Below are 24,644 nucleotides of genomic sequence, written 5' to 3'. Positions count from 1 at the left end.
AAGATGCCACGGGTTCCATGCTACACAGTGGTAGGAGACCTCCTCACAGTCAGACTCGTGGAGTGTCACGAGATTCTGATGTGCTATCTTAAAATAAAAGCCTTCTAAAATCTCAAAAACTGCTTAAATCAGGATTAAAAGAAAACTACCCAAGATGGCATCTTGGGTAGTTTTCTTTTAATTCTGATTTAATCCTGTTTTAAGCAGTTTTTGATAATTTAGAAGGCTTTTATTTTGAAATGGCACATCAGAATCTCGTTAAACTCCACAGGTCAGACCCAGAGCGGGTCTACTACCACTGTGTAACATAGAACCCGTGGTCTCTTGGGTATTTTTCTTTTAATCCTGATTTAAGCAGTTTTTGATACTTAAGAAGGCTTTTATTTTGAAATGGCACATCAGAATCTCTTGAAACTGCACGAGTCAGACTGTGAGGGGGTCTACTACCACTGATTAGCATAGAACCCGTGGCATCTTGTGTAGTTTTCTTTTAATCTTGATTCAATCCCGATTTGAACCTTTTTTTTAAGGTGGACCGGATAATTCCAAACGGGTTCTGAGAAACGGGTTCTAACTTCAGCTTCATTGAGTAAAGATAACAAACTAAATAGAACAATGTGGACAATGTGGCCATTTAAAAATATACAGTAAATACAAATAAGTGAGTGGAGTAGGTGAATAAGTAAATGTTTTTAAAGGGTATCTGTTCTGTTTGTATGTACGTACCGTACGTGTGTCTATGTAGAGATCAATGAGGTGCAGATAGTGCAGGGATACTGATTGACAATCTTTAAGGTAGTTGTGTTCCATTGGACTTACTTTTCCTTTCACAACTGCTCGTAAATCTTGCTGCTGTGCTTGCGCATTGCTGTATTTCACCCAGCGGATTTGTTATTAGTCATGTTTTCAAAATCTTTTGGGGTGTTTGTAATCTGTTGGAAGTATGTGTGTGTCTCTCTCTCTCTCTCCTAGCAGTAGTTCCTGGTCAGTTTCGGAGAGAGAGGGCTGTTATCAGAGCCAGAGTTCCTGACTACCAGAGCACGCTCAGTCCCACTGAAGTATTTCAAACGCACTTTGGGATGGATTTTCTTGCTGGAAAGTGCTGAGTGGACAAGCAGAGACCGGAGCAGAGAGAACCGGCTGATAACCACTGACTGTCCCTTTACCTACTCCTGCCTTTTCTGTCCTGTTCCTCTTATTGCTTCTGCCTTCGAACACCCCCTATTGCTTTTGCCTCCTCTTCCTCTCTCGTTCTTTCTCTTTCTCTCCTCCCTCCCCCCTCCTTCTCTCCCTCCCTCCCTGCAGGCACCTTTAGGTAGAGATAAGGATTTACTTTAATATACATGTACTGTGGTTTGATGTGAGTCATGACCCCATCCACCCACACACACATGCACAAACACACATGCCTCCAGTGTGTGTGTGAGAGATATCAATGTTGCCCCCCCCCCCCCCCCCCCCGCTAACAGCCATCTCCTCAGCCCCACCCAGCCATGCAGACCAGGGGTTCGTTCTCAAGGTCCCCTCCAATCTCCTGGTGACATCTAGGAACAGATGAGGCTCTCAGGTAATGATCTCCCCACACAAACAGCTCATATCTCTGTCCCCAGGAGCTCTCCTAGAACACTTTCATACTAACTGAACCTTATCGCTGTCGTCTACTGGGTAATTCAAAGAGATCTTTCAGTGAAAGGAAAGGCAGTCTGGCAAGAGAAACAATTACCTCGGACGTCACACTGGCTCGTTAATAATGAGGATGTGAGAAAGAAGAAGCCAGAAGGAAGGTTTTCATAAAAACGCTTTAAATTTGACTTTGCATTGAGCATGCAAAAGGATATTGCTATTGCTCCTCTCTTGAAATCACAATATCGTGGACTGCACAGACTCTGAACAGGCATTATTACCCTTACGTGCAAATATGACTGATAGATCAATATCAAACATTTAAACATACTCTCTAAATGTTTTGTATAAATAGTCAGTCCATTTCATCATCATATAAACAGTTCATCTTCTTAAAAATACTTTTGTTGTTGTTTCCTGAAGAGAACGTCTGAGAGACAAACAAATAAACAAGAAAGCAAAAAACACACAGGTCTAAAACCATCCACCATCAGAGCAGCATCACAGACAGACGGATCAACAGACAGACACCACATGCACCCTACATCTGTAGAGAGAGAGAGAGAGAGAGAGAGAGAGAGAGAGAGGGGGGGGGACAGCGAGAGGAGAGAGAGAGAGAGAGAGAGAGAGGGACAGCGAGAGGAAAGAAAGAAAGAGAGATTCTGTCCCTGCTATCAGGGGCTTTGCACCTCCATGTTGTCTATAAGGGTGTCTTTTTTCATGAACTGCAGGTTCCTGACCGACCTCCACACCCCAGCGTAGCTGTCACTGACGGCAGGGCCCGGCCCCCCCAGCCCCAACCCCGGCCGCCCCGACCCGGACCCCGGGGCTTGGCTCTGGTTCTCGCCATGGAAGGCCTCCCTCTGCATCTCCAGCAGCTCGGCCTCAGTCATGACGTACCGCTGGAGGGGGTCAGCCTCCGCTGGGGGGGGCTCCGGCAGCTCTCCGTTCGCCAGCACCCCCTCCCCTCCTCCAGGGGGCTTCTCCGTGTAGGGCAGCCCCGCCGGACCCCCATCCTCCTGCCCGGACTCCTCCAGGTCCTGGTACAGGCTCTTCCTCCGCGTCTCGTAGTACTTGACCATGCAGTAGGTGATGGAGCCCACGGTGTTGACCACCACGCCGGCCACGAACAGCGTGGTGGGCTCCACGTCGCTGAACGCCACCATGCCCACCGTGATGGTGGCGATGCTCTTCACCACACCCACGAAGCTGGTGGTGACGGCGGAGTTGATGTAGGTGCAGTGCAGCGTGGTGAAGTTCATGGCGCAGCCGACGACGATGCAGGTGGTGAAGATCCCCGAGATGTAGGGGTTGTTCCAGCCGGCGTAGGACCACATGTGGATGGCGTCCATGCTGACCACGGAGCAGATGAGCAGCACCGGGGACGCCATGATGGCGATGGCGTACTGGGCGGTGAGCGGGCCATGATCGCAGTCGCCGCTGGTCTTCTGGATCAGGACCAGGTAGGAGGCGTGGACGATGACCGCCAGGACGCCTGTGACGTAGCCGAACGGGTCGCCGGTCAGGTCACCCGCGCCTTTGGGGAAGGGGGGGGGGGGGCAGGCAAACATGGAGGCACACACACACACACATACAGACAATCTGGTGGTTAAACTCAGGATATGGATAAGGGACGGTGACGCAACTCATTGGAACTGACCAGGTGGGCATGCCTCTAAACTTCTCACACACACACACACACACACACACACACACACACACACACACACACACACACACACAGACACAGACACACACACACACACACACACACACACTCAAACTGTGCTGTGGCACAAATGTAAAATTGGAAGGCAACAGGGAACTTATCCTGAGGGAAATATGGAAAATAACCTACAGAAATGTACAGTATCCAATCAAAATGCTGACAAGGCAGTACTTTGAATCCAATTATAATCAGGTGCATAAAATCTATAATCTGCTCTGTGAGGACAATGCTTGACTTGTGCAGGAGCTGCCTTTTTCCAAGTCGGTCCATTAATTCACAAAATATAACAAATTACATTATAGACATGCTTCATAATTCACTGTTAATAAGGATGATTCTATTCAACAAGAAACTGTGGATCCAAAACCATCTAGAATGAAATAAAAACAAAGATTTTATTTTACGTGTTTGTCTCTTGGTAGAGCAAGGACACTTTCACTATTTCCAAATATTTTACTACATGCATGCCACCTACAGTAAAGCCTAAACAGACAATAACTATTTTCAGTTTTTGTCCGTGTAGAAAAGCAACTTTGGTATTTCAAATAGATAAGAGAAGGTGTTGCAGCTCAGTGGAGCCCTGATCTGATCAGTCTGCTGGATATGCTGCTAAACTTCTCCCTCTCCCTCTCTCACACACACACGCTCGAACACAGTGCTTTCAAATTAGGAGGAGATGGGGAACTTTTCCTGAGGAAAATATGGAAATTAATCGTCAGAAATGTAATCCAATTAAAGCGGAAAATGCTTGAAAGGCAGTACTACCTTGAAGCCAATTATAATCACGACAAATCAGGTGCGTAAAATCAATAATCTGCCATGTATTCCGCATATTAATTAGCAGCAGTCCTCACTTCATTGATGAATAATACTCATGCTCTTACCGGCCAGCGCAGCTCCGCCGGTGGTGATGAGCACAGCCGTTATCACCCCCGCGGAGGGGACACCGTTCTTCAGAACGCAGACGCCTATCCCGAGCGTGACGAGTGGCAGACACCGTTTAAACACCACGTACATGGGCAGGGAGAGTCCTTTGAGAGACCAGAGAGTCAGGGTGGACTGTAGGGTGGACAGAACACAGACACCCCCGAACGCCTTGGCCAGCTGCGGGCTGAAGGGAGGGATGTCCACCTTCCCAAGCCTCCGCAGAATCTCCAGGGTAAGAGCCGCGGTCGTGCTGGTCAGGAACTGGATGAGAGTGAGGTAGTGGAAGTTGTAAGTGGTGATGAGAAATTTCAACAGAATGTTCAGAGATCCCGAGAAGAACCCGTGCGCCACCGCGACCGAAATGCCCAGGAGACGACCTTTGCAAACTTCCATGGCTGAACGCTGAGATCTCCCGTTACGCGCGAGGGAATGGAGAAACGGTCAAAATGATATCGGAAGAAACTGCGCGCGCCCCGGTCCTTGGAATAGAATGGAACACAGCAGGCACCTCGCGCGGGCGCACGGCTGTAAATGTCCGAGTTATTAACGTCAGGCAGAAATCAATCGGCATTCAGGACCTTTCGATAAAAAGGGGACTGTAGAAGCAAACAGCGGTCTGTTCCAAGAGGGAGAGCAGAGCAAGCTTGGATATGCTGACGCGCTCGTTTGAATGCACGTTTTCATCAATTAGCTCTTCAGCGCAATTCGGGGGTTCCAGCTTTCTCCTGCCTCACATGCTGTGGTCAGCGCTAGAGAAGCAGAGCAGAGGAGCAGAACAGTGCTATTCGGTGCAGTACAAATGCTATATTCGCATACAGCAAGCTAAACCAGCGGTCCTTGGCGCATGGAGGGAGCTGAGGCGCAACACTTTGGCGCTGAAGTTGCCGAGTGGAATATGCCTCAAAGATGCCGCAACAGCGGTTGGCTCTCTACCCACATCCACCAGCCCGACTGAAAAACCAGCCCACTCACTTTGATGGACTTTCCCAGTTGTATTTACATATTGCGGTGCCCCGGACCAATTGAAACCCTCTGCGGGCGCATGAAATAAAATAAAAAAGACTATGCTGTTTGTTCTCAGCCCATGTCTAGGCTACTACTCACCATTATAACTGTGAACCTGCTCATAATTATGACACATAGTTGTGAAATAATGTTTTCAATTTAAATGATCTGAAAGCACCTGTTAATACTTAATGAGGGGCCATATCCCGTGCTTATTATGAACATTCCTATTTCACATGCACAGTTAGTTATATCAATTCAATCAATTTAGACAGCAGATATGTTTGTCTCTAGACTTTGGGGGGGGGGGGGCTAGGCATTTTTTCTGTGGAGACTCCCTTTTTAAATAAACCCTACCCACCATCAAAAAATAGACTGAGGCACCGTGATCCGATCGTCATGTAATGTTAGGCCACCACTTTAGGCTACCATCAGCAGCAATTAAGCACTTGAGTGTTCGGTTGGGGCCTCAGCCAATCAGATAAATCTATTGCTGGGGGAAGGGGGCCTTTCGGAAATCTGGGTTTTATGATCACTGGCACATACTGTGATGAAAACTTTAACACTTTTTTATAGTTTAAAACAAGAAAAGTGTTACAAGGCTGGAGGCCCTAGGCATTTGCCTACTCTGCCTATAAGAGACACCGGCCCTGTACAATGGACAAAAATACAAGACACTGACTAAATCAGTTTTTTTTCTTATTCAGCCTAGTTTTTGTTTAATCTTATCAGCCACAACATCATGATTATACAATTATGACAGCGTTCCCAAATGAATACAATACACTTACAAAAAACACAACTTTTTTCTGCTGAGTTGACTGGAAGACACAGCAAACCCAGTCTGTCAACATAGATTTGCTCATTACAGATGTAAAATCCAATTCAATCCAAAAGCCCAAACCAGTCACTGCAAATTGTGGTGTCAGGCTGAGTCAGCTCCATCCCGAAACTCATAACAGACCTTCACAGACAGGGGCACTGCGCTGGAAGACCGGCTTATTCTGAAAATGACCAGAGGAAAAGAGTTCCCCCGGAGAACGTTTGGTTCGGGGCGGAGCACAGCGGGCCGACTGCTCTGCGCGGGAGCCCCCTGATTGGCTCACGGCAGACTGAAGTCTCTTAACGGTCTCCGCCCCTACAGTGGGACAGGACCTTCAGTGTGTCATCACACCGTCGTACATGACATTTACACACAGTACATTACACATTACACCGCTTCCCTGATCTGTGTGTGTGTGTAGTGAACTTGAGAACAGCAGGCTGTGTCTGAGTCTGATCTGGAGGGTTAGGGCTGGACCATGTTAGTGTGGTGCAGCACTTTGTGCATCAGTTGTGTTTGTGTGTGTGTGTGTATGTTTGTGTGTGTTAAGACGCGTAGCTCTGACGCACAAGGCAGACACACACACACACACACACAGTTATTGTAAGCAAGGCAAGTGGCGAGGAGTCCCTGTCCTCGTCATGGTCATCAGTATTCCGTCCCCCCCCTGGTCCAGTCATCCTCTAACAGCATCTTCATGACGACCGCCGCTGAGCTCTGCCAAACGCCGCTACCGCAGTCCCAGTGGCGACGGAGCCCCCCGCATCCCGTCGCTGCCGACGGGCTGCAGTGCACCTGGCAAGCGTCGTCGCCATGGCGATGACCTCTACGGAGCGCAGGGGGGCGGGGGAGGGGGCGTGGCCAGGCAGGGGGGCGTGTAGATCTTCACCGTCTCGTCCCAGGAGCAGTCCGCCATCTGAGGACGCGCGACACACACACACGCACGCACGCACGCACACACACACACACACACACACACACACACACACACACACACACACACACACATACACACAGCCTGTTACCCAGCGACTGACACAGTATCACACACACGCACACACACGCACGCACGCACACACACACACACACACACATACACCCTTCCAAAAGGGTCCTACGGCTGTCCCTGTAGAAGAACCCACAGAGGGTTTAAGAATTTCATTGGTGGTTTCAGGTGAACATTGCAGGAACCCAAGCAGTAATGAGGTTAAATAACTGTCATTTTACAGCCAGTTACGGTTCAACAATGTTCTGTTGTTCTGCTGCCTGGCAGGAACATTCAGAGTGTGTGTTCTGGTATAAACAGAACAACCTTCCATTCAGTCCTCCTGACTCTGCTTTTGAACATCCTTCAAAGGCTGCAAATTGGCTTTTCCAGACGTGGAGAGATAACTAGCGTTCTGAACATGAGTGGGCTGAGTGAGGAGGAGAACTCCTCCTTCCTAGAGCTTGGCAGAGACAAGACTGTCATCTGAACTCTAATGCTTTCATCTCCTGCTTACAAACGCATGCGCACACACACATGCACGCATACACACAATCAAACTATCAGTCACACACACACACACACACACACACACACACACACACACACACACACACACACACACACACACACACACACACACACACTATTAAACAGTCAAATTAGAGTTTGATCCAATATACATGAGGTCATCTCCTCTACCGGTATTTGTGAGTGTGTATATGTTTGTTTGTGTGTGTGTGTGTGTGTGTGTGTGTGTGACGTGTGTGTGTCTACAGTATGCAGATGGCTGTGCTCTCTTCGCCCACTCACCAGAATCCCTACAGCGTGGGCTGAATGTGGTCGCTTCCATACACAGCGCCACTGGTCTCCAGATCAACATCGAGAAAAAACAGATAGTCGTGCAAGAGTCCATCCCCCAACCACATGTGCCCACCTTCACCCTCGATGGTCACCCCCTTGCGATCGTCCCACACTTCACCTACTTTGGCATCATTCTGCCCCCCTCCTGGAACATCTACGCCGACACCCAACGGCGACACATTCACATTGGCCTGACTGCTGCCTTTGGCGGGCTCAAATCTAGGGTCTTCCAGATCACGAACCTAACCATCTCCACCAAAGCAGCTGTGTACAAGGCGGTTTGCCTTTCAACACTGCTGTAGAGGCACGTACGAACCCTGATGAAGACCTAGCGTCGAAACATATTGGTTCCCTGTTCAACTATGAACTAGCCCTGTATTAAAGGCTTTTTTATTTGGAATGAAGAGTTGCCTTGGATTTTATTACAAACTCTTACTGAACCCTAGAGGCCTTACGTATCCGCTACCTGCAAGGGATCCTGGGTTTGTCCTGCACACCTGGCGTTTCAGTGCTACCCGCGCAAAAAGGTCTACGCTGGGGTCGGGCGTGGGTGTGGGCGTGCCTCCCGAGACAGACCCTCTATGGCCGGCTCCCGGAGGGTCACAGGTCCGCTGGGGGCCAAAAAGGGCTCTTCTGTGTGCGTGTGAGCAGGCGTATGTGTGCGTGTGTGTGAGTATTTGCGCGCATGTGTGTGTGCCTGTGTATGTACTGTATGTGTGTGTGTGTGCGTGCACGTGAGCGAGTGTTCATTATCATAGAGTGAGTAGGACTGGCGTGGCTGCCAGCCAGTGACTCATCCATTGAAGGAAGAAGTCCCTTCCATGAATTACTTTACCGCAAACCATAAAGCTGAGCTACACAGAGGCCAACGCTGCAGCATAATGGAGGAGAGAAGAGGAAAGGAGACAGGAGGAGGAGGAGGAGGAGGAGAGAAAAGGAGACGCACCACTGCCTACAAATTAGGACTAATGACGGGCAACATAGATGATTATAAGGCAGCAGCATTCAACGTAAGGAGAACAGTGAAGGAAGCCAAGAGGGAATACGGTGAGAGGATGGAATTAAAATTCAAACAAGGCGGTGTTTGGCAGGGACTTAACACCATGACTGACTAAAAGGGATCTCCATCCTCCACAGGAGGTGTAGATGCTACTCTCTTGAACAGCCTCAACACTTTTTATTCATGCTTTGAGACCAGCAACGGCCGGACGGCCGTCGCACCTGAGGCGGAGGAGAGCGGAGGGGAAGAGAGAGCACTCACTCTCTCTGAACACGACGTCAGAAGGGTGTTTAAACAGGTGAACACCAGGAAAGCCGCGGGACCAGACGGTATCGAGGGGCAGGTCCTCAAGGCGTGCGCCGACCAACTGGCTCCTGTGTTCACAGTGATATTCAACCTGTCCCTGGCCCTGTCCATCGTCCCCACATGCTTCAAGAAGACCTCCGTCATCCCCGTACCGAAGAAGCCAAGACCAGCCTGCCTCAATGACTACCGCCCGGTAGCTCTCACCTCTGTGGTGATGGAGTGCTTTGAGAAGCTGGTCAAGGAACACATCTGCTCCTCACTGCCCAGCACACTAGGCCCCCTACAGTTCACATACAAACCCAACATCTCACGTTCTCCACACCATCCTATCCCACCTAGACAAGAGCAAGGGGAACGTGTCGGGTTAGCTGACTATAGTTCAGCTTTCAACACTATAACCCCACACAGACTCAACACCAAACTCAGGGTCCTGGGGCAAAGCAACGCCCTCTGTAAGTGGACTTCCTGTCAGACAGACCCCAAGTGGTGAAGGTAGGTAACCACACCTTATCCTCCCTCACCCTCAACACGGGAGCCCCCCAGGGCTGTGTTCTGGCCCCATTACTGTACTCTCTGTACACGCACGACTGTACAGCCACCTTTGACTCCAATAACATTGTCAAGTTTCCCCACGACACAGCAGTGATAGGCCTGATCAGCAACAATGATGAGAGGGCCTACCTGGAGGAGGTGAGTCTCCTGACCCAGTGGTGTCAGGAAAACAGCCTCCATCTGAACGTCAGCAAGACAAAGGAGATGCTGGTGGACTTTGGGAGGAAGCAGGAGAGGAACTACACCTCTAATCATCAACGGGACCCTTGTAGAGAGAGTGGACAGCTTCAAGTACCATGGCGTCCAGATCACCAAAGACCTGACATGGTCAACACACATAAAGACTATGTTGAGGAAAGCATATCAGAGACTGTACCACCTCAGACAACTGAGGAAATTCAAGACCAAGGCCAACAGGATCCTGAGAGACCCCAGCCACCCAGGCAACGAACTGTTCTCTCTGCTATGGTCAGGGAAAAGATACCGCACTCGCATGGCGAGCACGGAGAGACTCAGGAAAAGCTTCTTTCCGCAATCCATCCAGCACCTAAATGACTCTATCTAACGTATAGTATAGCTATAGCATGTACATAACTCACCCATAATCCATCCAGACCGGTATCTATCTTATCTTATATCTTTATACTGTATAGAAATGGTACTTCTTGTGAAATTTGTAAATTGAGTTTCAGAGTTTATCTGTAAATGAGCATAATCTTGGAGCCGGCAGCAGCATTTCACTGTGACTGTACATCGTACATTATATGTGACAAATAAGGGAATCTAGAATCTTGATTCTTCAGAGGAGAGGAGAGGACGTGTAGGAAGGGGGGGGGGGGGGGTTAGAAGTGGAGGAGAGGAGGAGAGGCGAGGGAGGGAGGGAGGGAGGGGAGTGTAGAGGAGGGGGGCTGTGAGGGGTATCCCCAGCAACCCTGTGGGGTGTTCCCCCTAACCAGCAGCTGGTCTGGTAGGGTACCCTAGCAAGCCCCGGGGGTGGGGGGGGGGTTGGCTGCATTTGAATATTTGTCTGTTTTCTCAGGAGTCCTGTGGAAGTTATCAGGCTCCATGTCTCTCTCTCTCTCTATCTATCTCACTCTCTCTCTCGGCTCGTGTTTACCAAATTACTTTAAAAAGACATGACCATCTATGCTGTTTGTGAAAGAGTTGTCACAGTTGTTCTCAGTTTTACAACGCTCTATTTTCACTGTCTCCTTTTCAGTCTGCCTGACCTCTCATGAAGTGTTGTAGTGGTGTGCTTATGTGTGAGAGGCAAATAGGGAAACCTCTGTCGATGATGTCATGCGGCGCTGCCACGATGACTGGGCGGGTTTCTGCTACGCCTCACGAAGTGTCCCCTCGCGTGATGTCGGTTGTCACTACATAAATTTGCGGACGTTAGAGCCATGGGAAAAAAAAGTTATAGTTTATAGTTAGTTAATACAAGACTGACTGATCAAGGAAAGCAGTTTTGTGCTTATTTGTGTTCATATGTGTGATAGGATTCCGTTTGGAATAGCGTAGCATAGCGCACGTAAGAAGGGCTTTCTGCTGTGGCGTAATGCGTCTGTGTTTCACTTAATGTCCCTACTAATCGTCCGTGACTGAGCTGAAATAGAAGTCTATAGACCACGGAGAATGAGACTCAAAACCTCTGTAAAGTGACAGCTAATGTGGGAGAAAGTCCAAGTAAACTGCGCCTCGTGTGCCAGATTGGCTATGCTACCGACGGCTCGCTAGACTGCGGGACTCATTAGCAATATTTGAAAAGTGGAAATCTGTGGTCTGTGGAGATAACGTGGAAGAAAGTCCCAATCGTCTAAATCGCGCTTCATGTGCCAAATATGTCGACGGCTCACGCGAACGCAGGGCTCGTTAGAAAAGTGGAGAGCTGCGTTCAGTGAGCAATCAGAGGCCAAACCAGCCTCCCCGCGCGAATCTGTACGGACCAATCATCCTGACGCGCATACAATCCCAAGAGTCATTGGCTTCCACAAATCCTTCTGGGTAATGGGATGAGATCTGGTCTAGGCTGACTGTTATCTCCAGCTCGGATGCCGTGTCCCCCTGCTGGCGCCCCCCACACACACGCAAAGTCCTCCGCACTGGCCGACCGGCTGTGATCACGACGGCAGGAGCTGGTTGTGTAACTGGAGCTGGCAGGCACAGCGGTCGGGAGCCGTTCTGGGCTGTAGGCTGTGGATGCGTGTGTTTGTGCGGCTGGGTGGGGGGCGGGGGCAGAGGCTAACAGGGTGTGAAAGGTTCTATCTGGATATGAGGGGTGTGTGTGGGTGGTCTTAGTGCTGGAGGCTCCGTGGAGGGGGGTAAACTGCATTTATTGACAGGCGAGGGTCCTATAGAAAGGGCGCAACCATACACACACATCTCACATTCTCTCTCTCTCTCTCTCTCTCTCTCTCTCTATCTCTCACTTACACACACACGCACACACATGCACACACACACACCAACCCTGGAACAGCTACCTGCACCCCCCCAGTCTGGCGCAGGGCACAGGGCCTGTACATCTGACAGCGAGCTTAATGAGCAGAGATGCATGCTGGGCAGGCTGGAGGACTGGGACGGCGCAGGGGTGGACGCCATCGAACGGACGAGAGAGGAAGGAGGAGAGAGGGGAGGAGGAGGAGGAGAGAGGGATGGAGGAGATGGAGGGAGGAGAGGAGAGGGAGGAGAGAGACAGGGAGGAGGAGGAGGAGGAGAAGAGAGAGGGGTGGAGGAGAGGAGAGGGAGGAGAGGCACGGAGGAGAGAGACAGGGAGGAGGAGGAGGAGAAGAAAGAGGGATGGAGGAGAGGGAGGGAGGAGAGGGAGGAGAGGCAGGGAGGAGAGAGACAGGGAGGAGGAGGAGGAGGAGAGAGGGATGGAGGAGACGGAGGGAGGAGAGGCAGGGAGGAGAGAGACAGGGAGGAGAAGGAGAAGAGAGAGGGATGGAGGAGACAGAGGGAGGAGAGGAGAGGCAGGGAGGAGAGACAGGGAGGAGGAGGAGGAGAGAGGGATGGAGGAGACGGAGGGAGGAGAAGAGGGGAGGAGAGGCAGGGAGGGGAGAGACAGGGAGGAGGAGGAGAGGGATGGAGGAGACGGAGGGAGGAGAGGAGAGGGAGGAGAGGCAGGGAGGAGAGAGGCAGGGAGGAGGAGGAGAGAGGGATGGAGGAGACGGAGGGAGGAGAGGAGAGGGAGGAGAGAGGTGGAGACTCGAAACAGGGGTGGGCGGCAGAGTTCTGTTGGCAGCTGTATGAAATTAAGCTGGCTGCCAGAGAAGAGGAGAGAGGAGGGAGAGAGGAGGAGAGAGAGAGGAGAGGAAAGAGAGGAGTGAAAGGAAAGGAGAGAAATGAGAGGAGGGAGAGAAGAGAGAGGAGAAGAGCGAGGAGAGAAGAGAGAGGAAAGAGAGAAGTAAAAGGAGAGGAGAGAAGAGAAGAGAAAGGACAAGAGAGAGGAGAGAAGAGAAGAGAGGAAAGAAGAGAGGAGAGGAGAGAAGAGAGAGTAGAGCGAGGGGAGAAGGGAGAGGAAAGAGAGAAGTGAAAGGAGAGGAGAGAAGAGAAGAGAAAAGACAAGAGAGAGGAGAGAAGAGAGAGGAGAGAAGAGAGGAGAGAAGAGAGAAGAGAGAGGAGAGAAGAGACAGGAAAGAGAGAAGTGAAAGGAGAGGAGAGAAGAGAAGAGAAAAGACAAGAGAGAGGAGAGAAGAGAAGAGAGAGGAGAAAAGAGAAGAGAGGAGAGAAGAGAGAGGAGGGGAGAGGAGAGAGGAGAGGAGAGGAGAGGAGAGGAGAGGAGAGGAGAGGAGAGGAGAGGAGAGGAGAGGAGAGGAGAGGAGAGGAGAGGAGAGGAGAGGAGAGGAGAGAGAGGAGAGGAGAGGAGAGGAGAGGGGAGAGGAGAGGAGAGGAGAGGAGAGGAGAGGAGAGGAGAGGAGAGGAGAGGAGAGGAGAGGAGAGGAGAGGAGAGGAGAGGAGAGAAGAGAGAGGAGAGGAGAGAAGAGAAGAGAGGAGAGGAGAGGAGATCCTTATATGGATACATGATATACCTTTTTTTAGCACAAGGGAAATATACAGAACAAGACAGGGATTATATAAAATAATTTAACCAAATCATCAATACATTATTCATGTTTTAAATGGATTTTAAATGTCCTTACATTCCCTCCACCCTCAGGATCACCTCCAGGGAGTGGGGGATGGAGTTGTGTTTTCAAAGCGTCTGTATTTTAAAATTGCAGTAAATTATATAGAATATCGCTATGCATCGCAATATGTTTATTTTTATTTTATTTAACCTCTATTTAACCAGGTAAAGAAGCTTGAGATCAAATAACTCTTTTTCGAGCAACACCTGACCAAAATGGCAGCATAAAAAAAACAAGAAGTTAAAACAAAGACAGACCAATATAGAACACGGTTGGCCAGAAGACAGAGAACACAGACAAAAGAACGGAGAGAGATAAAATAGGGCATGCAGTAGCCAAAGTGGGGGAGGCAAAAGGGAGGATGGGGGGGGGGGGTTAAAGGGGATGCTGTGGAAGGAAGGTCAAGTTAGATTAGCATCATACACATGCACCATTACTACAGGGTGTACAATGACCAATAAACATTATGTAGCAAAGCATTTGCACACTCCCAAATCAGTCATTAAAAAGTCTGTGAGTTGAGTTTGAAAAGAATGCAGTGTTACAAGAGTCTGGAGCTTCAGAGATTTTCGAAGTCCATTCCAGGTAGAGGGAGCAGAGAATATAAAAGCCCTCTTTCCAAACTCAGTGCGAGTTCTGGGGACTGAGGTAGTTAGGTAGTCCTGAGAACGCAAGCTATAAGATGAGGACGATCATCCGTCCTCAAGGGGGTCAGATATGTACTGAAATATAAAGTTAACAGACCAATGAATGCTTTATAGATGAAGATGTACCAATGGAAAAGCCTACGAGCAGACAAGGACAGCCAACCTACCTTCTCATATAACGTACAATGGTGAGTAAGTGATCTACAGACAGTAATGAGCCTTAGGGCACCATGATAAGTAGAATCCAGCATGAGCAATTAGGTAGAACAGGCATTCATGTACAGAACATCACCATAATCAAGCACTGGTAAAACAGTAGCAGCGACAAGCCTCTTTTTAGCATAAAGGAGAAAGGTCTTGTTTCTAAAATAGAAACCCAGCCTTACTTTCAGCTTCTTAACCAGATTTACAGATTGTTTTACTTGCATTTAGTACAAGTCTTAGTTACATACATTTATATTTCTTTAAATGCAACTTGCAAAAAATCCACAGCCTTTGACAAAGGTCCCACACAACAATAAATTACACTATCATCTGCATAGTAATGGCAATTTGCATTATGAACATTTTTACCTAAGTCCTTTATATAAATTGTGAACAACAAAGGGCCTAAGACAGAGCCTTGTGGTACCCCCTTGATGACGGACAAGATATCAGAGGAACAACCATCAACTTTGACTCTTTGAGTCCCATCAGAAAGATAATTAGAGAACCAGTCAGAACAGTCTGACAGCCCTATACAAGATAGCCTATGCCTCAATACATCATGGTCCACTGTATCAAAAGCCTTTGAGAAACCAATAAACAAGGATGCACAATATTGTGTATTATCTAAAGCTACAATTATATCATTAATTACTTATCTATATCTTATCATATCGCAATATATTGTGATACAATCATATTGTGACCCATGTATCGTGATATGTGTGTATGATGAGCTGTGTGTATCGTGAGGTCCTTGCCAATACCCAGCCCTACAGAACACACACCACACACTCAGAACACACACCATACACACGTCACACAATCAGAACACTCTCAGCAGGGGCAAACCTTGTCATTACTGAACTAATGTGGTCCTGTCAATCATTATTCCATGTATGAATTCTAAATGGTTCCTCCATTCCCATAGCGGGGGTAAATGACAGACAGATACACAGGCGCTAATGTACACTGTTTGTCAGTTAGGATTGGGAGCTAGGCAAGAAGGGGTGTGTGTTTGTGTAGCGTGTGTGTGTGCGTGTGTGTGTGTGTGTGCGTGTGTGTGTGTGTGTGATTGTGTGCGTGTGTGTGTGTGTGTGTGTGTGACAGCTCTCTCTGGGAGGCTGTCAGCCTTTTGACATCTCCTGGGAAACACGCCCCACACACCAGTGTGAGTTTGCGTGTGTGTGTGTGTGTGTGTGTGTGTGAAATCCCTTCAGTGTTTTGACACCCCACGACCCCTCATCCATATCTATTCCACATTGTTTGACGGGCAATCTCCAGGAACTAACGATCATCCAATCAGAGTACGGCGGATAATGACATGTCATCCTGGATACTAGGGCGAGTAAGAGAAGAGAACCCAATCAGTCGCTGTCCTCGGGGGCGGGGCCTGTCCATCTGGAAACAAACCGTTTCCACAGCAGCTCGTACTCCAGCGTGCGAATTGCTGAGGGGATGGTTTTGATATCCCCTCCTCTGATCATTCATTTTTATCGCCGGTGGAGATACGTTTTTATCCCTGCTTCTGGTCAGACTGAATATAAAATAAACCCTACCCACCATCAAGCAATAAAGACTGAGGCGCCATCATCCCATCGTCATGTAACGTTAGGCCACCACTTTAGGCTATCATCATCAACAATGATGCCCTGGAGTATCACATTTGGTTGGGGCCTCAGCCAATCAAATCAAACTATTGCTGGGGGAGGAGGGGGGGGGGATATGATCACTGGCACTGTAATGAAAACTTTAACACTTTTTTTTATAGTTTAAAACCGGAAAAGTTTTGCGAGGCTGGAAGCCCTAGGCGTTTGCCTACTCCGCCTATAGGAGACACCGGTCCTGCTCCCACCTCCTACCTCATCACTCCCCAGCCAATGAACTACAATCATGGAGGCACGACTTCAGAACTGTAGTTCCAGAGGCCGTCTGTAGACGGGGGGGGGGGGGGGGAGTGCTGATAGAGGATACTGAGGACAGATTGATGGATGGGGACTGTGGGCTGCATTGCAGTGTGAGGGAAAGGACAAGGGATGACAGGACACAGTCTGAGCTGTCTGTTTCCCCTGGGTTTGCTGGGGATTGACCGATATCGCACCGATATTTGTACCATAACGGGATTTATCGGGATTGCCGGTTAAGGACGCCAATATGGCAGATTTTGTTGTTGTTGTTGTAACTCTTAAATAATCAGTCAGAGTGCTTAAAGAGCTTGAAATGTAAAATAGGGTAAACAATTAACGTGCCTGCTTAGGATGAACGGCACATGAGCAGATAGTGGAATCAGATGCCTTTTAGGGTACAGAGTTTGCTACATTAATTATGGATGTCGGAATCTTTGAGAGAGAGAGAGAAAAAAATTGGTAGATATACAGTAGGCCTATAGGCCTTCCTGTTCTCCAAAATATCAGAATCTTTATTGGCCTTAAAAAAATCCACCTAAGACGCCCTCTAGTGGAGAGGAGGCGCTGTAGGGGGACCACGAGACAACATCAAGACACAGGATCAGAGCCGACTGTGACGGGGCATGGGTGAGGCTGATGTGTTTGTGTGTGTGTGTGTGTGTGTTACCTGGTTGGGAATGTGCAGGTTGAAGTCCAGGCCGCAGACGAACTCCGAGTGGTGCTCCAGCGTCTCCAGGAGGGGTTGCGGTCTGGCGTAGTCCCACAACCTGGCAACGCGATCGCAGGACCAGTCAGAGACACGCGCAGACTGACAAGTACCAGACAGAACTGAGAACATGTTAAAATCATCTGATAGTCTAGCCAAATAACGAGGCATTCAGAGGCACTCTAGCCCACCCATAATACCCGCCCCCCCCTTCCCAAGCCTCCAGAGCCAGAGCCAGAGCCAGGCAATCAGGCTAATTGGACAGTCATTTCTCTTCCCACAGTGACAGCAGGCTGGGGGCCAAAGCCCTGACGCAGCTTCCAGCCTCTCTCCCAGACAGCCCAGCCCAGCCCAGCCCAGCCCAGCCCAGCCCAGCCCAGCCCAGCCCAGCCCAGCCCAGCCCAGCCCAGACACCAGCCCAGCCCAGCCCAGCCCAGCCCAGCCCAGCCCAGACACCAGCCCAGCCCAGCCCAGACACCAGCCCAGCCCAGCCCAGACACCAGCCCAGACACCAGCCCAGCCCAGACACCAGCCCAGACACCAGCCCAGCCCAGCCCAGCCCAGACACCAGCCCAGCCCAGCCCAGCCCAGCCCAGCCCAGCCCAGACACCAGCCCAGACACCAGCCCAGCCCAGCCCAGCCCAGCCCAGCCCAGCCCAGCCCAGCCCAGACACCAGCCCAGCCCAGCCCAAACCAGCCCAGCCCAGCCCAGACACAAGTCCAGCCCTGCTCAGCCCAGCCCAGCCCAGCCCAGCCCAGCCCAGCCCAGCCCAGCCCAGCCCAGCCCAGACACCAGCCCAGTCCAGTCCAGCCCAGCCCAGCCCAGACACCAGTCTAGCCCAGCCCAGACACCAGTCTAGCCCAGCCCAGACACCAGCCCAGCCCAGCCCAGACACCAGTCTAGCCCAGCCCAGCCCAGCCAAACACTAGTCTATCTCAGTCCAGCCTAGGCCAACACCAGTCCAGCCCAGCCCAAACACCAGTCCAGTCCAGCCTAGCCCAGTCCAGCCCCAGACACCAGCCCAGCCAAGCCCCAGCCTAGATCAGCCCTAGCCCTGCAGTACCCAGTCCAGTCCACCTCCTCCTCCTCCTCCTCCTCCACACTCATTCATCCACTCTGCAAATGGAATTAAATGGTTTCTCTCTAAACACTCCTGGGCTCTATCAGGCTCCGTTAGGAAGCATTAATACCAGCGCTGGCTCCCAACAGCACATAACTGATGTCCGTCTGGGGACCCAGTCCTCCACACAGCAAGATACTCTACATAGAGTAGTAGAGCTAATCACTATTAGACTTGGCTGGCTGGTTACAGCATACTACACTATACTATAGGTCATATTCAACTAGGCTGGGTAGCTATAGCATAATTCACTATACTATAGGTCTTATTACACTGAGATGAGTAGCTATAGTATAATGCACTTTAGGTAATATTACAGTACACTATATCTATAGCATAATGCTCTATACTACAGGTCATATTAGCCTACACTAGGCTGGCTAGCTACAGCATACTGCGCTATTACAGTAGGTCATATTATGCCAGGCTGGGTAGCTATAGCATAATGCGCTATTACAGTAGATCGTATTACAGTAGGCCGGGTAACTACCGCATACTGCATTATAGGCAATAGGCCAAAAGGCTGTGATAATGCAATCCTTTGAGTCTCCCACTGCATTAAAAATGATGAATTCCTGTATTCTATATTAGACGAGGCTGGCTAGATATAGTGTGTGTGTGTGTGTGTGTGTGTGTGTGGGGGGGGGGGGGGGGGGGGGGTGTTGGGTAGATGATGGAAATAAAACGGAAAGTCCAATGAATGAGGGCTGAAGGAAGCAACACAGAGATCAATAATTCTATCCCCATTCCTCAGGCTCAGAAGCCCCCCCCTCAAATGCACACACAGGCACGCACTTCACACGAACGTCAGACAAAGGCCTCCGTAATATCCTGTTGTAATCAGAGCTTCGGTAACAGACACATCACTTCCCTCGCCGAGCACAGCCTTGTCATGGCAACGGCCGCAGTAGTGGGCTTGCGGTGGCCGGTTCCCGGGACACATTATCTAGATCAAACAGCAGCTCCTTACGACCGCGCACAACGCGACACGGGGCTTTCAAAACACGGTCAACATTCCACCTGGCCTGGGCAAACAGGGATGGAGGGATGGAGGGAGCGTGTGAGCTAAGGCAGGTGCCCGTGCTCAGCTCCTTCATTCAACTACACCCACAGTTCGCTGGTTCTGTACAATGGGCACAATTTACACAGCAGCTGTTATCACCTGCCCGCCCCTGGGTGTGTGTATACAGGAGAATCACATCCATTCACGGAGGTGAGTGTGTGATCAGCACACCCCGCCTGCGTGGGAGAACACAGACGTAATTGACCGTACCTGAGTCGTTGACCGTACTACCCGAGTCACTGAACGTGTCTGAGACACTGATCGTACCCGAGGCATTTATCGCACCTGGGTCACTGAAGGTACCCGAGTCACTGATCGCACCTGAGTCTGATCGTACCTGACTCACTGATCGCACCTGAGTCATTGATCGTAGCTGAGTCATTGATCGTAGCTGAGTCATTGATTGCACCCGAGTCACTGATCGTACCTGAGTCACTGAGCACACCTGAGTCACTGATCGTACCTGAGTCATTGATCGTACCCGAGTCACTGATTGCACCTGAGTCATTGATCGTACCTGACTCACTGATCTTACCTGAGTCATTGATCATACCTGAGTCACTGAACGTACCCGAGTCACTGATCGTACCCGAGTCACTGATCGTACCTGACTCACTGAGCGCACCTGAGTCATTGATCGTAGCTGAGTCATTGATCGTAGCTGAGTCATTGATCGTAGCTGAGTCATTGATCGTACCCGAGTCACTGATTGTACCCGAGTCACTGATCGTACCTGACTCACTGATCGTAGCTGAGTCATTGATAATAGCTGAGTCATTGATAATAGCTGAGTCATTGATCGTAGCTGAGTCATTGATCGTACCCGAGTCACTGATCGTACCTGAGTCACTGACCGTACCCGAGTCACTGATCGTACCTGAGTCACTGATTGTACCCGAGTCATTGATCGTAGCTGAGTCACTGATCATGGCGTCTGCAGCTGCAGAGTAAGCTGAGTGTGAGCGTGTCTTAGCCTGGTGACTGCGTGCTCATATCAGTTAATGAGCTGAGACTGTGCCCTGCAACTATTTTCTCTTCTCTGCTTGTTCATTGCAAGAAGGAAAAACATAAAACACTATACATATAAATATATATTTATATATATGTGCCTATAAAAAGTACAGTATTCACCCCCCTTGGACTATTGTGTTAGGCTACGAAATGTGATTTTTGTCACTGATAAACACAAAGGTGCTCTATAATATATATATAAAAAAATAAAAATAAACATATTTTTCCTAAATTAATTGCAAATAAAAGCCAGAAAATAATTGATTCCATAAGTATTCAGCCCCCCATAGTTAATACTTGGTAGAAGCACCTTTGGCAGCAATTCCAGCTGTGAGTCTGTTTGGGTAAGTCTCCATCACCATTGTTGCTTGATCAGCAGTTGTCCAATTTTAAAATCCATTCAACTTTGATGGATGCCATTGGTGAACAGCAATAATTTATGTCTTGCTTCTCAATTGTATTGAGGTCTGGGCTTTGACTCAATCGAATTGAAGATTCTCAATTGGATTGAAGTCTGGGCTTTGACTCAATCAAATTGAAGATTCTTAATTGGATTGCGGTCTGGGTTTTGAATTCCAAGATATTGACTTTTTGATTTTTAAGCCAATTCTGTGTGGCTTTGGCTGTATGTTTTGGGTCATTGTCTTGTTAGAAGATCAATCTTCTCCCAGGTCCCAGATCTCTTGCAGACTGCAGCAGGTTTTCCTCTGGAATTTCTCTGTACTTAGCCTTTGTCACTTTGCTCTCTATCTGTGAGAGTTTTCCAGTCCCCGCAGAGAAGCACCCCGTAACACGATGCTGCTCACCAACACGCTTCACGGTAGTAATGGTGTTCTTACTGTAGGTTGATGTGAAGTGTTAGGTTTGCACCATTGTTGAGGCCAAAAAGTACTGTGTCCTACTTTCCCTAGAAGTGTCCTACTTTCCCAAGCTCTAGCCACTCTACTCCTACTTTCCCAAACTCTAGCTAAGATTTTACGTGCGTTTTCATCAAGGGCTTTGTTCTTGCCACTCTCCCTTACAGCCCAGATCAGTGAAATGTCAGGGCTATTGATGGCCCTTTCTCTCAGAGTTTCATAGGCCACTTGCTTGGCAGCCTCTCTGACTATCGTCCGCCTCGCCCCATTACTTTGAGAACTTAGAGGATTTTTGGAGGGCGGCCTGTTCGAGGCAGATTCACAGCTGAGTGATATTGTCTCTATTTTTCGGAACCTCCGCACCCCTCACGTCTTAGCTCGAAGCCTGAAGTCTCAAATGAGCCGTAGATAATAGTTCCCCTGTAACTGGTCCTAGAACACATTTCTGTTCTGGGCTGTATGGAGGCTAGGAGGTTCTGAGACCGCGCCATGTGAGACACATGATCCCAACGCATCCTTCGAGTCTTCAGCCATGCAGTGTGACATAATGCATCTGTCTGTGTGTGTGTGTGTGTGTGTGTGTGTGTGTGTGTGTGTGTGTGTGTGTGTGAGAGAGAGAGTGTGTGGGCACATGTGTGTGTGTGAGTGTGTGTGAGATTGCGTGTGAGATTGTGTGTGTGTGTGTGTGTGTGTGTGTGTGTGTGTGTGTGTATGGGTGGGTGAGAGCTCTAATGAAATATAGCACAGTAATCTGCGTGGAGTAACTCAGCCACTCAGGGGTCCAGATCAATAAAACACAGCTTGGCTCCAGGCCAGCACTCAACATCTACAGACTCCATCCCTCCATCCTCCACCCATCCACTCTCCTCCCTCCATCCATCCAGTCTAGAACCCCAGACCTCCTGTACTGCCCCAGTCTAGAACCACCTCCTGTACCATCCCAGTATAGAACCTCCTCCTGTACCGCCCCAGTCTAGAACCACCTCCTGTACCGCCCCAGTCTAGAACCCCAGACCTCCTGTACCGCCCCAGTCTAGAACCTCCTCCTGTACCGCCCCAGTCTAGAACGACCTCCTGTACCTCCCCCGTCTAGAACCCCAGACATCCTGTACCGCCCCAGTCTAGAACCTCCTCCTGTACCGCCCCAGTCTAGAACCACCTCCTGTACCATCCCAGTATAGAACCTTCTCCTGTACCGCCCCAGTCTGGAACCACCTCCTGTACCGCCCCTTCTAGAACCTCCTCCTGTACCGTCCCAGTCTAGAACCACCTCCTGTACCTCCCCAGTCTAGAACCCCAGACCTCCTGTACCTCCCCAGTCTAGAACCTCCTCCTGTACCGTCACAGTCTAGAACCCCAGACCTCTTGTACCGCCCCAGTCTAGAACCTCCTCCTGTACCGCCCCAGTCTAGAACCTCCTCCTGTACCGTCCCAGTCTAGAACCTCCTCCTGTACCGCCCCAGTCTAGAACCCCAGACCTCCTGTACCGCCCCAGTCTAGAACCACCTCCTGTACCTCCCCAGTCTAGAACCTCCTCCTGTACCGCCCCAGTCTAGAACCACCTCCTGTACCATCCCAGTATAGAACCTTCTCCTGTACCGCCCCAGTCTGGAACCACCTCCTGTACCGCCCCTTCTAGAACCTCCTCCTGTACCGTCCCAGTCTAGAACCACCTCCTGTACCTCCCCAGTCTAGAACCCCAGACCTCCTGTACCTCCCCAGTCTAGAACCTCCTCCTGTACCGTCACAGTCTAGAACCCCAGACCTCTTGTACCGCCCCAGTCTAGAACCTCCTCCTGTACCGCCCCAGTCTAGAACCTCCTCCTGTACCGTCCCAGTCTAGAACCTCCTCCTGTACCGCCCCAGTCTAGAACCCCAGACCTCCTGTACCGCCCCAGTCTAGAACCACCTCCTGTACCTCCCCAGTCTAGAACCCCAGACCTCCTGTACCGCCCCAGTCTAGAACCTCCTCCTGTACCGCTCCAGTCTAGAACCCCCTCCTGTACGGCCCCAGTCTAGAACCTCCTCCTGTACCGCCCCAGTCTAGAACCACCTCCTGTACCACCTCAGTTTAGAACCTCCTCCTGTACCGCCCCAGTCTAGAACCACCTCCTGTACCGCCTCAGTTTAGAACCTCCTCCTGTACCACCCCAGTCTAGAACCACCTCCTGTACCACCCCAATCTAGAACTCTAGACCACAGTCATCACCATGGTGAATGATATATGACACCCCAGACCAGCCGTCACCATGGTGATATATGACTGTGACTGAAGACAACATGTCTGGGACACAGCTCTGCTGTGATTGGCTGGGGGCGAGCTGGTGGTCACACTAGCCCGATGCCATTGTGTTGTCCTGGAGTCTAGATGATCATCCATAGAAACGTACACTCCACTATTAAAACCCAGGGACATTCTCACATAAACGTGAAGCAGTCTAGCTTGAAATAACAGGATTTTATGACGCTGGCAGCCCTAGCGGGATAAGAGCATCAGCAAGACCTGAGTCACTTAACTACCCACCCTGGAAATCTCAACACCGATAGACTGGTTATACAGCTTCACGCCAGAAACCAAATCGTCCACATCAATTCTAGTCAACGGCCTAACTTAAAAAATTCTGAAGGAGATATCATCATCATCACCATCTGCAGAAACCAGGCCTCCCTGTCTCACCTCTCACTCTTGTGAGAGTCTGATACTCTGACTCACCGGATGTAGGTTTTGGGGAAAAGCCTTGTCATTCGTTTATTACTGCCCAATCAGCGGCGACGGATGATTTTCCCAGTCCAATCAGATTCAATCCAGACTACGTGAAACAACGACAACCCAGCAACCACTCCGCCCAAGACGACTGTGATTGGTTTAAAGAAATACAGCGCCCCCCCCCCACCCCCCCTCGTACAGTAAACAGACAGGTGGACCGGGTTCACTTCACAGGGTCTCACCTCACTGTGAAGTCGTAGGAGCAGGAGGCCAGCACCGTCTGACTGAACGGGGAGAACTGGAGAGAGGGAGAGAGAGAGAGAGAGAGAGAGAGAGAGAGAACATTAGGCAATCACATGAACATACCATTCTGGTTCTGCAGTGCCGTGCTATCGTGTTATTTTCACAAAATGTTACATGACTTAAGGCTATAATCATCATCATGGAATGGACACATTACTCATCCGCGCTACGGAG

The 24,644-nt window shown here is 49.8% G+C and overlaps 2 protein-coding genes across 2 annotated transcripts in view; both read right to left on the bottom strand.

Moving 5' to 3' along the window:
- Positions 1-2,297: 2,297 nt before the first annotated feature.
- On the bottom strand, positions 2,298-4,672 carry slc35d3 (solute carrier family 35 member D3; the record flags this gene model as incomplete). Its single annotated transcript, XM_084453978.1, has 2 exons — positions 2,298-3,160; positions 4,237-4,672. The coding sequence occupies 2 exons, from the start codon at positions 4,670-4,672 to the stop codon at positions 2,298-2,300; spliced, it is 1,299 nt and encodes a 432-aa protein (XP_084310104.1).
- A 1,362-nt stretch (positions 4,673-6,034) lies between these two features.
- pex7 (peroxisomal biogenesis factor 7) overlaps positions 6,035-24,644 on the bottom strand; it is a 50,604-nt gene continuing 31,994 nt past the window's right edge. Inside the window, exons 8-10 of the mRNA XM_084453650.1 lie at positions 24,410-24,465; positions 17,370-17,469; positions 6,035-7,023 (exon numbers count right to left, since the gene is read on the bottom strand). Coding sequence (XP_084309776.1) covers positions 6,934-7,023; positions 17,370-17,469; positions 24,410-24,465 — 246 coding nt within the window. The 3' untranslated portion in view covers positions 6,035-6,933. The remainder of the gene's footprint in view (positions 7,024-17,369; positions 17,470-24,409; positions 24,466-24,644) is intronic.

The sequence above is a fragment of the Borostomias antarcticus genome, assembly GCF_949987555.1.
Source record: "Borostomias antarcticus genome assembly, chromosome: 19".
Taxonomy (NCBI): Eukaryota; Metazoa; Chordata; class Actinopteri; order Stomiiformes; family Stomiidae; genus Borostomias; species Borostomias antarcticus.
Note: the sequence above shows the minus strand (reverse complement) of the source record. Positions and strands in the feature narration are given on the sequence as shown.